General features: G+C 36.9%; 1 protein-coding gene across 1 annotated transcript in view; it reads right to left on the reverse strand.

Annotated features, from left to right (window-relative positions):
- The window catches only part of LOC113226689 (hemicentin-2), a 79,957-nt gene that overhangs the window by 58,411 nt on the left and 5,247 nt on the right, over window positions 1-16,299 (reverse strand). Inside the window, exon 3 of the mRNA XM_026459411.1 lies at window positions 14,255-14,463. Coding sequence (XP_026315196.1) covers window positions 14,255-14,463 — 209 coding nt within the window. The remainder of the gene's footprint in view (window positions 1-14,254; window positions 14,464-16,299) is intronic.

Below are 16,299 nucleotides of genomic sequence, written 5' to 3' on the forward strand. Positions count from 1 at the left end.
CAAAATTTAATTTTTAAATTAGTATTGTTTTCTTTTATTATAATTAATTCAATTCTCGGATTTCGTTGTTTGGTTTTCTACCCTCATAAGGAAAATAAAACTAAGAAATCGAACCCGGTACACTATAGCTTAGCAAAATTGCGGAGAATTTTACAGTGTCAGTGATATAAAAGTCACCCATATTTAAAAGAAAGAGAGGTCGGCAATATTAAGACGATGTAAATCAGTGGAAGCATTTTGCAATTTATATTTGTTTCAAAATCACTAAACAATAAATATTTTACATAATTATTTACGTTATCGTCCATGATCATAATATAGTAATTGAAATCCACAAACAAAACGTAAACAAAAGAAGATAATAAAGATAGAGAGATAAAAAAGAAATAATATTTATGAATAATACTCTCTTTATCTGCTGGTAAAATTACAGGCCTATATTATCAATTTATGTCACAGGGTGACAGGCGCAGTGGCAGTGCCCCTCAGATCTTTGTGATTTAAAGCTCTGAGTGGCATTGCAACTGTTAAGGGTAGGCGTGTTGCTTACCACCAAGGGCGCGACTTGTTCGTGCCGTCACTCATTTGGTATCATAAAAACACACAAAAATTTACTCGCATGATTCGATTTTATAATTTTTACACAGCTATGTAACAAACTCCCTTCTGAAATCCGACATTCTAAATTGCTTCCTATATTTGAAGCTGGATTGCCTATGCATCTTTTGGCTCGACCTTAGTCTGAACTGAGTCTGATATTTAATGGTCAGTAGAAGTTTATTTAAGTGTATTCATATATGTAAATAAATATATTTGTAGGTATAATATAATATTATAGTCATTTCTTATTTGATAATGCGTTTAAATTTTTACCACTGGCACACACCGTCTCGCTCTCTGTTCACTTCTCCTCTACCTCAAAGGTTGTCTGGGAGAGATCGCTTTCAGAGATAAGGCCGCCCTTGCTCACATTAATTCTATTTGTGTATGAGCATTAAAGTGCATTATCTATCTATCTCTCTATCTAGCTATCTATAATACCTAATTATAAATACATTTCTTACTAAACCTGGCGTTAATTAAGGATATGGAAAAGTAGAATCTAAACCTGGCTGAAAGTTCCAGTTTATCCAACAAACAAACTGAACTTCAAGCTATCAAAATATCGTTGAAGTTACGTAGTCGCTCGATCGAAGGCCTATCCAAAATGGGTATTCACGTGTCACTTGAACGAACATTGATATGAGTAGAATCGAAACGTAACGACTAATCAACGACATCTTGGATTGTGAAATTTGACATTTAGTCGTCGAAAGTCTATTGAAAGAACTGTCGAAATTTTAGCAGAACACGTATGACTTGTCGTTTAGAGTCGATTAAAGTTCGACTCATATACCAGAATACGCTTTAACGACATTTGGATCGAACGACTTTAAAATTTTACTCGTTGGCGTTCACTGTCTTATACTAAATCTATGGTCACACGTGAATACGAAAAAGCAGTTCAACGACTAAATCGCTATAATATCATAACGGTTTGATTACGTGAATCATCCCCCTGCAAGGGGTATGAAGAAACATTTCCTAACGTTCTATAGTCGTCCCTAAAGAAGAGATGAGGATTAAAGAACTTGGCTTAGGCAATATGGTACCGCGATTCAATGCATCAATTGGTGTTAAACGTGATAATGCCCATAGACGTGGAAAATTTAAAGAAACGTGCGCTCAACGAACTAACGTAATCTTTTGTATTCCACAAGGAAAAGATGGACGAAATTTTAGACATTATAGAGACGTTCAAAAGTACCGTATAAATAAGAACGGCAAAATAAAACAATAAAGAAATCAGTGACAAAGAGTAATTAATTTATATATCGTTAAAATTTTTATTGAATTGATATTCAATTATTTTTATGTGAAATTACTCCACTAGTTTGTTATAATTATTAATACAAAGATCGAACACTCAGAAAAAATTCCTTCGATCCGGCCGGATTCGAACTGACGTCAACTAGCATACCGTTTTATAGATTTCTCATAGATGGCGCTACGCCTAAAAAGTCGTTGAAAAAGCAAATACAAAGACATGACAACAAGCACATAGAAAAATTCGTGAGGTCCGCTGGTTCGTTCCGTGGCTTAGTTGGTATAGCGTCTGGTACGGTATGCTAGAATCCGACCGAACCGAAGGATTTTTTTCTGAGTGTTCGATCTTTGTATAAATAATTATAACCAAATAGTGGAGTAATTTAACAAAAAAATATTGAATATCAATTCAATAAAAATTTAAAATACAGTGAATATCTATATCACTCTTGCCAGGCCCGGTAGCTGGAACCTGGGTGATAAAACTTTCATAAATTTCTCATAGATGGCACTACGACTAAAAAGTCGTTGAAAAACCAAATACAAAGACACGACAACAAGCACATACAATAATTTATATCTATCAAATTGTTAGCTATTGGCAATATTACCAATATTATCTGGAAAAAGACTGGAATTAAAACAGCTGAAGCGTTGTCTATCAAGCATCAGATAACCATCCCGGTTTTGAAAGGTAAGTGAGTAAGTTTCGAATCCGAGAAATGACACTGTGAAATGTCACGAATACTTCGAGAAAATAGGAATATATCTAATAAGAGTGCTGGTAAACTTACAGGCACATGGAACTTGTCAACTTATGTTTCAGTCATGGATAGACATGTCGCTTACCACCAGACCTACGACTTGTTCGTCCCGTCGCTAGATATCATAAAAACCAAATACGATAACGTACACCGGCAGGGACCTAAAGCCGAAAAATTAAAACCCAGCGGACTATCAATAAACCATGTTTTCAAACCATTGACTTACAATTATATGGACGTCGGGTCCGCGCTAAAAAGTGTCCGAACTTATAGGGCGTTAAAATCGTATACAGAGCGTCATTCACGCTTTAGTCTTCGTTTGTTCGACTGACAGCGAAGCAAGCAAAATTAGACAGTACTGCGATGACATTACAACTTGAATTCAACGTTTTATTTTTATCGTTTCATATTTATCGCACAAGAGATTTATGGTAACTTGTAAACGGTACGAAAAATTAACGAGAAGACGTGTTCGCTGCCGCGATCGAGCGTGGAGTGACGACGGAACGAAACATAATCAGAATGGCGAGGCAAAATTAATTATTAAAGAACGATTCAAAATTTAAAAACGAGTGGGTGGAATGACGACGTAAGGAGGTCACATCGTCACACCTGTAAACAATTGACGCAATAAGGTGCTGACAGATGGCGCGAGTGACAACACTGGTGATTATCAGAGTATAAACCTTATAATATATTAGTTTCGTAATCATAATCGCTTGGTAAAAATGGAAAAGTGAATTGAGTAATATAAACGAAATGACCCATTAGTTTTGCAGCTGCGTATAGAGAACAATAGCGCGGCATCTTGCCTAGTTCTAAATATTTATGGCTGGCCAAAACAAAGGCATTTCATCTTTCTGTGCATGTGCGATTACTGCGCTTCTTAGAAATGCTTTTATTGAAGACGTGTTTGTATTATAATGTTTGAAACATTGACTTACAAATAAATGGACGACAGTTCTAATACAAAAACCACGAAAAAAATGTCCCAAGTCAACCTATTTGAACGTAGTGACATGTAAAGGAACATGAAAAAGCTAAAACGTTGAATTTAAATTGTAATGTCATCGCAGTACTGTCTAATTTTGCTTGCTTCGTTGTCAGTCGAACAAACGAAGACTAAAGCGTGAATGACGCTCTGTATACGATTTTAACGCCCTATAAGTTCGGAAACTTTTTAGCGCGGACCCGACGTCCATATAATTGTAAGTCAATGCATTTTTCACATAAAAATAACTGAATACCAATTCAATAAAAATTTAAATAAATCAATCTTCGTTTTGGTGAAATTACCGGCGCATGAGACTTATCAACTTATCACTAAGCGCCACGGCACACCGAATACGTTAAAGTTCATTCGATTTGTTTTGACAAGTCCTTTGCTTATTTGATAAACGTTTAGAGCTGTGTGCGTTTTTTTTTTCAGCACAAACACCGTGTGAACGGTTCTATATTTAATGTATGCGCCACTGTTTATTCGGTAAGATTTATACTGCAAAAAACGTGCAATACAATGTCGCGTGAACTGGTGGTCAGGGGTCCATGGACCACAGGTTAAGAAACCCTGAATTAGAGCTTTCAGTCTCGATGTATTTTCGGTTCCCGAGAAATAAAATCGTCACTCAGTGATACTTGTTACTTTCGAGACTTTCTAAAGTAGGTTTCGATACTTAAAGGCTAGGCATTTAGGAAGATAAAACAATGTTTTTGCTATCCTCCGGTAAAATAGCGACCTCAATACATCAAATTAAGATACATTTGTCAATTTACAGGTTGACGGACGCAGTGGTAATGCCTCTCAGATCTGTAAAGCTCTGAGTGGCACTTAGCCTCTCACGCGATACATGCAGCCGTAGATACCACACCTAGAGGTGCCGGTGATGATTTTATACCGATTTATCGGATATCGAAGTTATAACAGGTCACAGAACTAATATTAATTGCTATTTCGGTAACTACTCTAGCAAACCATAAAGTTTTTAATGCCTGGGTCTGTCATTTAAAAAAAATAAACAACTTCAAAAATACGTCACAACAATCGTGTGTGTTATTGTTTGGGCTGGTGATTTCGGTGTTTATTTATTGAAAACATACCGTAAGTAGCGTTTTTTAAGTTTACCCTGAATATAAATGTTTATAAACTATACTTTAAGGAGTAATTTCATGATAAACGTTAGAACTACTCAAACGGAATATTATCATATTTATCCAAGTACACCAAAAATTTCATTAGTGCTTTTTAAGTGCAGGATTTGCGGTGTACTCGTATTACTGCATTTTATTTGAGATGTTTTTGTTGGTAGTACGGAGGGTGTTTATTTAGCAATGCAAAATAATAATTTTTGTTTATAAAAACTTGTATTTAAACTGAATGTTTTTCTAATTTACGAAATCAAATAGCCGCCATTTTGCGGCAGGAGGAGCGCATCGTGTGAGCGGTTAGTATCATTAAAAAAAAACAAAAGAGTACCCAAAAAAATTCCTTAGACCTGACAAAACTCGAACCTAAGCTGTTTGTGTGCCTAATCAGGATTACCAGCTCTACCAGATCTTTTGTATTGGTTTTTTCGGCTTTTGCCGCCGGCTAGTAGCTTCATATATCTAACCCAGGTGTCGCTTACGGCAATACAAACCGGAAAAATACAACACAAAAGATCTGTAACAAACACTTAGAGAAAATCGTAATATCTGCCCTGGTTTGTCACAGATAAAGGTTCGAGTCTAGTAAGGTCACACAAACGTTTCTTTGTGTTTGATCTTTGTAGTAAATAATTATAACAAACTAGTGGGGTAGTTCCATAAAAAATTAAATGAATATCATTATGATATTCAATCAACACATTGTAACTGCCTCGAGAGCCAGAGGTCCCGAGTTCGATGCTTGGGCCTTGAGAAATATTTTTTTATATAATGTGAAGTGATGGGACAGCTACTTGCCGGCAGAAATAAGTAAAATGGCAATACCACCCTGGATTGAACTCTTTCACAAGGAGTTCTACTGCTACTAACTAAGTTGTATGGTCTACATTTATTTCTATTATGAGTTTGGATGTAATTTGTGATCGTTTCTCTGCGTGTGTGTGTGTCCACACTCCATCGATTCACTCCACAGTACCCTATGTGAAATGGACTATAGTGTAGTATTTGTGAGCATTATTATTATTCTATTCTATTCTGCATTCATATATAAAAACGGTAGACACAGAATGATTCCATTCACAGAATGATTCATGATGAGGAGTAAGACCGTTACGGCAAAAAATTTTTATACGACATCCAGTGAGGCGAAGGACGACATGAGTACTATCATTACTGACGCGTTACCACATTAGGGGTTCTTTTAGCGTGCAAGCAATGGCGGTCAGTAACGGCCACCCGCAATTTACTGGTTCTTGTCAACGAACGGCGTTTAAGGGCTTGATCGTATTTTTATTATAAACAAAAGGGTCGTTGTGAAGTCTCTGCTTTTTTATATTCTATTGATATGTTTTTGTTTTTGATTTGTTGCTTGTTGGTGTTTTATGAGGTGTATTTTTCTTTGTGTTTCTTAATATATATAATAAAAATAATGGAATCGATTTCGTTCATATGACCACCGAGAGCACGTTTGCAGCGTTCAGTTCTTTGGAACCAATTTTCCACCACTCTTCCACACATATCGACTGAAACGTTGGCAATTTCGCGTTAGATATTAAGCCCTAAGCCCATTTAACGTTGTTGGCTCGTTGGCATAAACCAACGACTTAACGTAACCCCATAAAAGGTAATCCAATGGCGTCAAAACGCATGGGCGAGATGGTCATTCGACTGGACCATTTAGCGTGACTACGTGATTATCGAGCTTCCTCTTCAATAGATCGATTATTTGATCAAACTGCAAACGTGCTCGCGGTAGTCATATGAACGAGATCGACTTCCATTCTTAAATGTAACATGTATATATAATATGTGCACCTAGAATAAATTTCAGTTCGACATCAATTATTCTATGTTTGCTTTTATGTTTATTATTATTTGTGGTTTAATTATATTCTATGATTGTTTATTATTATGCGGTGGTCATATGTCTGTGCGGTGGTCGACATCAATTATTCTATGTTTGCTTTTGTTTATTATTATTTGTGGTTTAATTATATTCTATGTTTGTTTATTATTATGCGGTGGTCATATGAACGAGATCGACTTCCATTCTTAAATGTAACATGTGTATGTAATCTGTGCACATAGAATAAATTTCAGTTCGACATCAATTATTCTGTTTTATTGAAATATTAAATTGTTATGTCCTTTATATTTATGGGCCTTATTGAAAATCACATTGTAAGTATAATTGCCGAAATATTATTTACACCGATTCGTCTTTAGAAAACAATAGGACAAAAGAGTGAGCCGTCTCGGTTACGCACGTGCCATCTGTAGAGCAAACAACTAGTTTAAACACACTTAAGCGTTGGCACTTAGGTAATTCTAAATTTGGTAATCTTTATGCGGAATAAACTTTGTTGAATTGATAAGAAAAGAGGCGGCAGTCGGTATTTTACGAAGTACCTAGTAGTTTAAAAAACACGACCTGCTGAGTAAATAAATAATTGAAAACTAGAATTCAGAAGAAAGCACCCATGACACGCACGATGGACGATGATCATTAAGTCCATGTACGTTTCAAGGAAAATAAGTGTTAATGGTTTTATTACTCTATTGTAATAGAAAGGATAAGCCGTTCCAAGAAATAACATTCATCGGTGCAAATATTTCATCGACCATAATAGAGCTTATTTATGTTCTTTACCTCACTGTTTTTTTTTGTGTTTTAGTAACTTTTTTCTTACAATACATATAGTCCACTACAAGGGTTTCACAAGAAATCAGCAAAATAATAAACTGGTCTAGCTACAAACTTAGCTTACAAACAAAACTGTTTTGAGACTGGCAAGGCTTCACGTTTACTGATAGTACATTTCTGGCGCGTTAGTTAGTAAGGCGCTGTAGCAAAGTGTAAAAGTTCCCTTTTAACTTTGCATAAAATAATTGTATTTTCGCCGTAATTATATATATTAAAGCATGACCTCGGTAACTTAGTGGTCAATACTGTGGGCGCTGGATGAGGAGGTCCCAAGTTCGATCCCCGGTAGGACCAAATTCGGAAGTTAACTTTTTAAATTGGCACTGGATGGGTGTTCTGTGAAGTGCTTTAGAGAGTATTCCGTTGCTACAGAAAATTCCCTAGATTATGCAATTGGTGTAATTATCTGGCACAATTAAAATCCTGATGTGTGAAAAAACTCTCGTTTGCACTGAAATATAGACAGCGCCAACAAGTGACCTATGTGTACGTCTCCGTATATTCTAAAAATATTCTGTATTTATTATAATAAAGATAATATCTCTAACAATGGCGTGCTGATCCATTCGGTGGTGTGGGGAAAAACAGCCAAACATCTAATTACAAAACAGACGGAATTAAATTGCATCGGTAATTAAATATGTAATTTTTAAATTTCCGTCCATTACAGCAAAGCTCAAGTTACCCGGTCGATTTGAAGTGAAACAGTTGATGACACCAATTGACAACACGCGTCAATTGTTTCGAATCCGAATTGCTGGCCAATCGGAGCGCAGTTGTCACAGTAATGACGTGGCTGAATAGTTTTTAAACAAATTAAATGACATTTCGTCTCTATTTCTGGTTATGTACTCGTTGAATTACTGTCACAATGCAAATATTTTGGGTACTCTATCGTTACTTTACCAACACAGTTGAAGAAGGTTCTAAAATCTCTCACTATACGTCACTAGCAGTTCAGAATGCCGAAAAATCTCGGTACAAAGATCTTTAACGAGAATTTCGACAACTCGATAACTTGACCCGTAAGCTCAGTTGGTAAGAGCAAAACTACGGTGAAGTATGGTCGTGGGTTCAAGTCTCATCTCGGGTCGAAAAAAGTTTGTGTTCGATCTTTGTATCAATGATCATAATAAAAACTAGTGAGGTTATTTTACAAAAAAATCTCAATAAACAAAGTTTTGCTGGACTTGACATTGTGTATGCAAATACTTGCAATACTAAATAAGAATTGTTTATCTGATAAATAAAAGAACGGTTCTGTATTATATAATATAGTACAAAAATAATTCTTTTGTATTTTAAGTTTATTTAGCAAAATATCACAATCTGAGATATATTTTTAAACCGTCTCCCGAAGCTCACAGAAGCGACTATTATTTACAAAGACGTTTTGAATGCAGAACGTAAATTGTACCGCTGCGAGTGCCGGCTAGTGTAAGGTAATAACACCCCTTTGCGTTCCTACCAAGAATCATATTCACTTTGAGAGCTTTGAATAATCCTGTATTCTGCTGGGACACTGTGATGTTTAGTCCAATATATATGAATAATATTAACAATAACGTTCCAGATGACCTCACAAACGACCGTGTGATCTTGAAGTAAAGAATTTCTTGCTCTATGAGAATCAAGCAACGAAACGCTGTGACAGTTTGGGCACATGAGTAAAGAAAAGGAACAGAGACAAATCTTCATACAACCGCGCTATGACGGTTACACTACTACAAACTTGAGGCGCGTGTGTGAGTGAGCACCGGCGGCTTCCTGTTTAAGCCGGTTCGGTCGGTGACACAGCTCAGGGCTAGCGATGTGGTTTACGGCAACGGAGTTGTTGTAAAACGCATTCTAGTGCTACGGAAACGATCAATCAGAATAATCAATGGCATCCAAAGAAAAATATCCGCAATTTTTGTTTTGTAAAATTGGGGGTCAAGCCAGTAGAAATGGAAATAGACATAGAAATCATTTATTGTAATAGAAATAGAAACCATTTATTGTAACGCCACATTGTAAAAAAAAAACACAAAAACAAAGACTAATACAACTAAAACAGAAATAACACAAAGAACAGCGTAAAAACATTTCAATAATAAGTTGCATAATACTAAACTGACATGTGTGCGGCTGTGGCGTGTACAAAAGGATACCATTCAGCTAAAGTCACAACCAAGGCTAGGTTGTGACGCTGGTTTTCAATGGGCCCTAGCCGAGTGAGTAAGAGTGACAGACGTATGCGTCCCTGAACAGATAATAAAATAAAATACGTAAATACTTAATCATGAGTGTGTATAGTGTTATTGCAGTGTGTACTCTTATATCGAATAAATACATAATCTTTGCAATATATACATATAGGTATAAGTGTGTGTAGTGTGAAAACAAATTAATAAAATATTTAACACATATTTAAAGTACATTACTTCAAATATATTAAACAAGATTATCTATTTTCGTAAAATAAAAGTTCTTTGACTTCAACATTAAACAACTCTTGTTCTTACGCAGTTACTATTTCGAATAATGCTATGTGAATTAACATGTTTAAATGTTTATGATTATTAAGTTAAATAAAAATATACAGTAAACAATGATTTGTTTACTTCTCGCAAGAAATACACAAAAATAAGAATAACTTAAAAAGAACCAGAGAAATCCATATTTATAATAATGGAAACAAATACAAACAGCAGTACCAACAATTTCAGTACTGAGTACTAAAAAAAACCGACCTCAAAAGTCATTTATCCTTTAGTTTGCCACGGGTGGAATATTTTCTTCAAATAGGACCACTCCTGAGATACCCTCTTTTCAACAAAAAAAGAATCACCAAAATCGATTCGCAAATTATCCAATTCCAATTGCAATTCCTTTATCGCGTATTATATAATTATCGCGTATAATATTATATACACGAATTATCGCGTAACATTTGTACAAAAAAAAACATATATACAATATAGTCCAATTGAGATCCTCCTCCTTTTTTTAAAGTTGGTTAAAAACGAGATTCAAAAAGAAATGCTAAGCAAGGTTATTGTCCAAAGATAAAATTATACAATGCACTTTTACCTGTCTATATCCCGATTGCGCGAGTTAGAATTTAAAAGGAAGTAAAAAACCATTGTTTACCGTAAATCTATTAAATTAATAATTTATAAAGTTGACGAATATTTTTACCTATAACCATTGACTTACAATTACAATTACAATTACATAATTTTATTTAGATCCGACGTCCACATAATTTAGATCCGACGTCCACATAATTTAGATCCGACGTCCACATAAAAGTGTCCGAACTTATAGGGCGTTATAATCGTATACAGAGCGTCATTCACGCTCTAGTCTTCGTTTGTTCGACTGACAGCGAAGCAAGCAAAATTAGACAGTACTGCGATGACATAACAATTTAAATTCAACGTTTTAGCTTTTTCGTACTTCTTTACAGGTCACTACGTTTAAATAGGTTGACTTGGGACATTTTTTTCGTGGTTTTTGTATTAGACCCGTCGTCCATTTATTTGTAAGTCAATGCCTATAACGTTCTAAATAATGCTCATTATTTAATCATTCAATATATAATAATTTATTTCATACGCTAGTTTTATTATTGTTAAATTAATATATTATTTGCGTATGTATACGCAAATCTTTGCATTTAGTTATGCAATATATTGTGTTAATAATGAATGACGCCGGATTTACATTTGTCTGACGTGTTCTGTCGGAAAAGTTAGTTTTTCTACATTGACCTAGCCGGAAATTGAGCCCGGAACCTCGGAGATGGCGACACTATGAAAACCAGTGTGCAAGCCACACGACCACGGATATCGTTAAACCAACATTCTTCCCGTTTTGCTCGTAAGACTTTGTCACGTTACAAAAAAGGAGTTACTTTTTATCACTTAATAAAATTCTAAGCGATGGGAACTCTTATGACAGAGACGTGGTGGCAAGTCATTGATTCCTTTTACCCCACGACACGAAAACGATGCACATCCCTAGCGCGTGAGTTTTAGCACCAACAACATACTGAGCATGATTGTGAACAAAGATTCACGTACGGACAGTCGAGTCGGTTCCCGCGCGTAGCTAACGAGCCTTAGTAGCGGTGTAGACAAAGGCCGAAGGCGAGGAGACGTTCTGGACACGTGAGTTGCTTTAAGTCGGGAGCTATGTCCGAACAATGACGCAGGACATTGCTACCGGCATCTCCGGCACTAACCCAAGAGGAACTAGTAGAGGATAAGTTAGATATCCTCTGGCCCCTCCAGTCGCGTAGGTTTCTGGGAACTGGAGAGAAGCTTTGGTGTCGGGAGGTGAGCGTGCCTACAGCTCCGCCACCGAAGAGGAGATTTGGTATTGAATTTTAGAATCAACGGCTTAGCGGTGGCAACCGTTAGATACCTATCTGGAAAATAGGGAGGGTGCTGTACGGACACCCGGGTAGCTCACCCAAGGCATTAGTCTTTTTTTTTGTAAGCTACACACGCCTATCCATAATAGTCCAGTGCCACTCAGAGCTTTAAATCGCAAAGATCTGAGGGGCACTGCCACTGCGCCCTTCACCCTGAGACATACGTTGACAAGTCCCATGTGCCTGTAATTTTACCAGTACCCTTACCCTTCAAAACCGGAACACAGTACTGCTGACATTATTGCTTGGCTGCAGAAATAGGTAAGGTGGCAGTACTTCCCTCGACGAACGACGACGTTCACAAGGAGCTCTTCTCCTACTATGGCTTTTGAGAACTGGATGAAGTCTATGCACACAGGCTGATCTGGGGTCAGGACCTGACTGAGACGGTTCCTGTGCTTACACAAGTTATAGTACCCTTCTCGTATACCCTAAGGATCGGTAGGGAGGGTGCCTATAATCAAAATTACGTAGAAGTGAAAAGGTTGTCCTATGATCCACGTATGTACGTAAAAATAAGTAGTGTAATGTTTTTATCTTCTCTTTTATTTTGTGTACATATACTAACATTATTATTTAAGTGTAACTAACACTAAATGGGTCCATGTTACCCTTAATAAATGTAATTTTATTATTATTAACCGACTCTAAAAAGGAGGAGGTTCTCAATTCGATTGAGTCTATTTTTTTATCTCCGGCCGGTTTGTGCACCGATTTTGATGATTTTGTTAGAAAGAGGGTATCCCAGTAGTAGTCCCATTTAAATTTGAAGAAATATTCCACCTCTAAGGGTGGTAAACTAGGGGAAGAATAACTTATGAGGTTGGTTTTGTAGTACTCTGTACTTTACTTGGTGTAACGGGCTGGTGTCCGCAACTCGACGACAAGGCGCCTATTTTGCTCTACTCTACTCTGGAGTACTCTGTACTATGATTATTATATTCCAAATTATTGTTGCTGAATACTTCAGACCACCTCTGTAGCCAGTTGTCCCGTATGAATTACATACATGAGTTTGAATGGTTTTCACAAAACGTGCTTTTATAAATCTGTAATGACTCAATTTGTAACATCTTTGTAAAAATTTTCAGAAAGCAATTTAAACTTGTTTCTAAATTTCCAAATGAAATATCAACAGAAATTCTCAACGTCATCAGATTAAACTTTTCTACTACGGATAGACAGGTGGCAACTGAACCGTGGTTGCTAAGAGGATATAGCCTTCGGATTTACCCAATGTTAATTTTTTCGCCGGTGTCGTCGCATCAATCCACCATTATCATTTGCATTTAAAACTAAAGCTCTTGTAATATTTTCAACCTTAGTACTGTAGACAAAAAGTTGTTAGCATTTCCCTCCGATGGCAAATTTTATTTTGCAAAACGAAACCCAGGACGTTAGCTTTACACATGTAATTTTATTCCAATTTGCGTTTATCGATTTCGGATAAATTGGGGACGCGACTTAAAAAATGTCTGCTTTATATTTTTGCTTTGGTTTTAGGTTGTTTTTGCAAACGAGGGTTTAGTACTATGAATTGATCAAAGAGGGTCTGAAAATAATTATATCATTTATCACGTTTATTTCGCCTAAGTTTTTTCGTATTGAAATCTCTTTAATGTCTTTAATACTATTGCTCGTTAAAACAAAACCTTCCTCCGTGTACTTTGATAGACAATGAGATTAACTTTGGTAAGCGACACCTATTCAATAGTGGTAGATTATATTATTATCACCAGTAATGTCCTACGCAGCCGAGACGTGGACATTAACAACAGGCCTCGTCTAATTCAAGGTCGCTCAGCGTGCGATGGAGCGACCTATGCTTGGGATTTCTCTGATGGATCGAATCCCTAACGAGGTCATACGTCAGAGAACTAAAGAGACAGACATAGCTCGCAAAATTAGTAAGCTTAAGTGGCAGTGGGCCGGGTATGTCTGCAGGAGGGTTGATCGCCGAAGGAGCAGTCTTATTCTGGAATGGCCACCACGTTAACGAAAACGTAGTGTAGGACGCCCAGCGGCAAGATGCATCGACGACCTGAGCAAGGAGGCTGGATGCGGCCGCTACAACACCGGGAGAGTTGGCTTGCTCTAGGGGACGCTTATGTCCAGCAGTGGATGCGTATAAGCTGATGACGATGATGAGAAAAAAAGGTGAAAACAAGAATTACGTGATTATGATTAATGGACAAACGGATACGTATAATGTGAATGAACAGACACCGTCACTGTGTTTGTGTGTGTGTGAGTATGTTGATTGTGTGTTGGGTGTATGATGGGTGTAGTGTAGGGCGTGTTGTATAGATAAATGTAAGTAAGATAAATGTTGGAAATATATTACAAACAGCTACTTACCGATAACAGTCAGATTGACTCTGGAGTTCCTCGTCTGAGCCTGTTTAAAATCCACTCGACATCTGTAGATGCCCTGGTCGCTAGCCTTCACGTGGTCCACGGCCAGCTCAGCAGGCTTCCGATCAGGAAGGAAGTATGCTCTTGACGCAAAGACGCTCTCGTCTGACCAGCGCTCTGCTACGCCGAAATCTCTTTCTCTTGCGTCAACGCTGTTGAGAAAAACAAAGAGATTATTATTTTGGAATCGTAATCATATCCGCTCACGCGATTCATACGTCTCTGGAAGCATACCACACGTAGAGGTGCCGGTGATGATTTACCGGATATCGAGTTATAACAGGTAAAATAACTAATACTAATTGCTATTTCGGTAACTACTCTAGCAAACCATAAAGTTTTTAATGTCTGTGTCTGTCATTTAAAAAAAATAAACAACTTCAAAAATACGTCACGACAATCGTGTGTGTTATTGTTTGGACTGGTGATTTCGGTGTTTATTTATTGAAAACATACCGTAAGTTACGTTTTTTAAGTTTACCCTGAATATAAATGCTTATAAACTATACTTTAAGGAGGAATTTCATGGTAGACATTAGAACCACTCAAACGGAATATTATCATATTTACCCAAGTACACCAAAAATTTCATTAGTGCTTTTTAAGTGCAGGATATGCGGTGTATTACTGCATTTTATTTGAGATATTTTTGTTGTAGTACGGAGGGTATTTATTTAGCAATGCAGAATAATAATTTTTATTTTTAAAAACTTGTATTTAAACTGAATCCTTTTCTAATTTGCGAAACCAAATAGTCGCCATTTTGCGGTAGGATGAGCGCATCGCGTGCGCGGATAGCTGGAAAAGAGACATGACAGTTAAGATGCCTACTAATGTATAAAAAAAACTACAGATGCATAGGACTTATCAATACTATACTGCCCTCGTACCGAAAAAAGGTACAACTGTGCGTGTTTTATACAGCAGTTGTGCCTTTTTTTCGTTCTATCACAGGTTGACCAATGCAGTTGCTGTGCATCTCAGAGTTTTGCGATTTAAAGCTCTGAGTGGCTCTGCAATTAAATATTGAATAAGGTAAAATATAACCAAATAAGATTAGCAAGCATGAAGTAACATTTTCCTTTGAAGCGCTCCATATGTGCTGGTAAGTTTTTTTTACTTTCATCACGCTTCTTGGATGAGTTACAAGTTATTTACGACCATATTTATATCTTCTCCATCATTTTCCACGTTAGTAATTCGAGAAGATAATAAAATGTTTTTTTTTTTATTATTCGAACTCGTAACAAGTGGTTTCGGTGCGCAATATTATGTTGACGATATCTTTATCAAACAAACTGAAGTATAATAGAGTTGGGCATGACAATTGTGCCAACATCGATACATTGACGGTCCAATTCCAAAACACAAACCAGACAATTGCCTCCACTGTTGAGCTGGCGGAAAGACTAAAAAAGTCACGAGTGCCAGGAAGTGCGCTTCGACTACCTATTAGTGCCCCTCATAGTGAAAACCCTAGATCCGTGGGATCCTAGTACCCTTTCTTTCTCTCTATAAAATTATATTTACCAAAATCATGGACCAGCTGGGAAACTCAGCGGCTGGATTACCATAATTATTAGCACACGTATTAGCATACCATAGGTACCCATATCATCATCTCTGGATGTCTTCAGTACCAGCAGGAAGAGTTGGCTAATGCAACGAGGACGGTTTCTAAAAGGTGGAACGGAAAAACAAGTAGGTATACCAGCCGTAACATTAGTGAATCATTTATTCCGTCCAGCGATACCGACAACGTTATTATACATGTCACGGCTTCATTACTCCACCAAGTCTACGGATATTGTGGAGTATAAATACGGGTGAAAGTCAATGTTAAGCAGTCGGGGTTCCGGTACAATGTGAATTTTAATTCATTTTTGGCCGAAGGGTGTAATGTACCGATGTTTCCGAGGCCGGCTACCGGATACCCACGTTAAGTCACACGTTGCAGGCAATACGTATAAACAATTAGTATTTAGTGT

This window comes from Hyposmocoma kahamanoa, unplaced genomic scaffold (genome assembly GCF_003589595.1).
Source record: "Hyposmocoma kahamanoa isolate Upper Pololo Valley unplaced genomic scaffold, ASM358959v1 192, whole genome shotgun sequence".
Lineage (NCBI taxonomy): Eukaryota > Metazoa > Arthropoda > Insecta > Lepidoptera > Cosmopterigidae > Hyposmocoma > Hyposmocoma kahamanoa.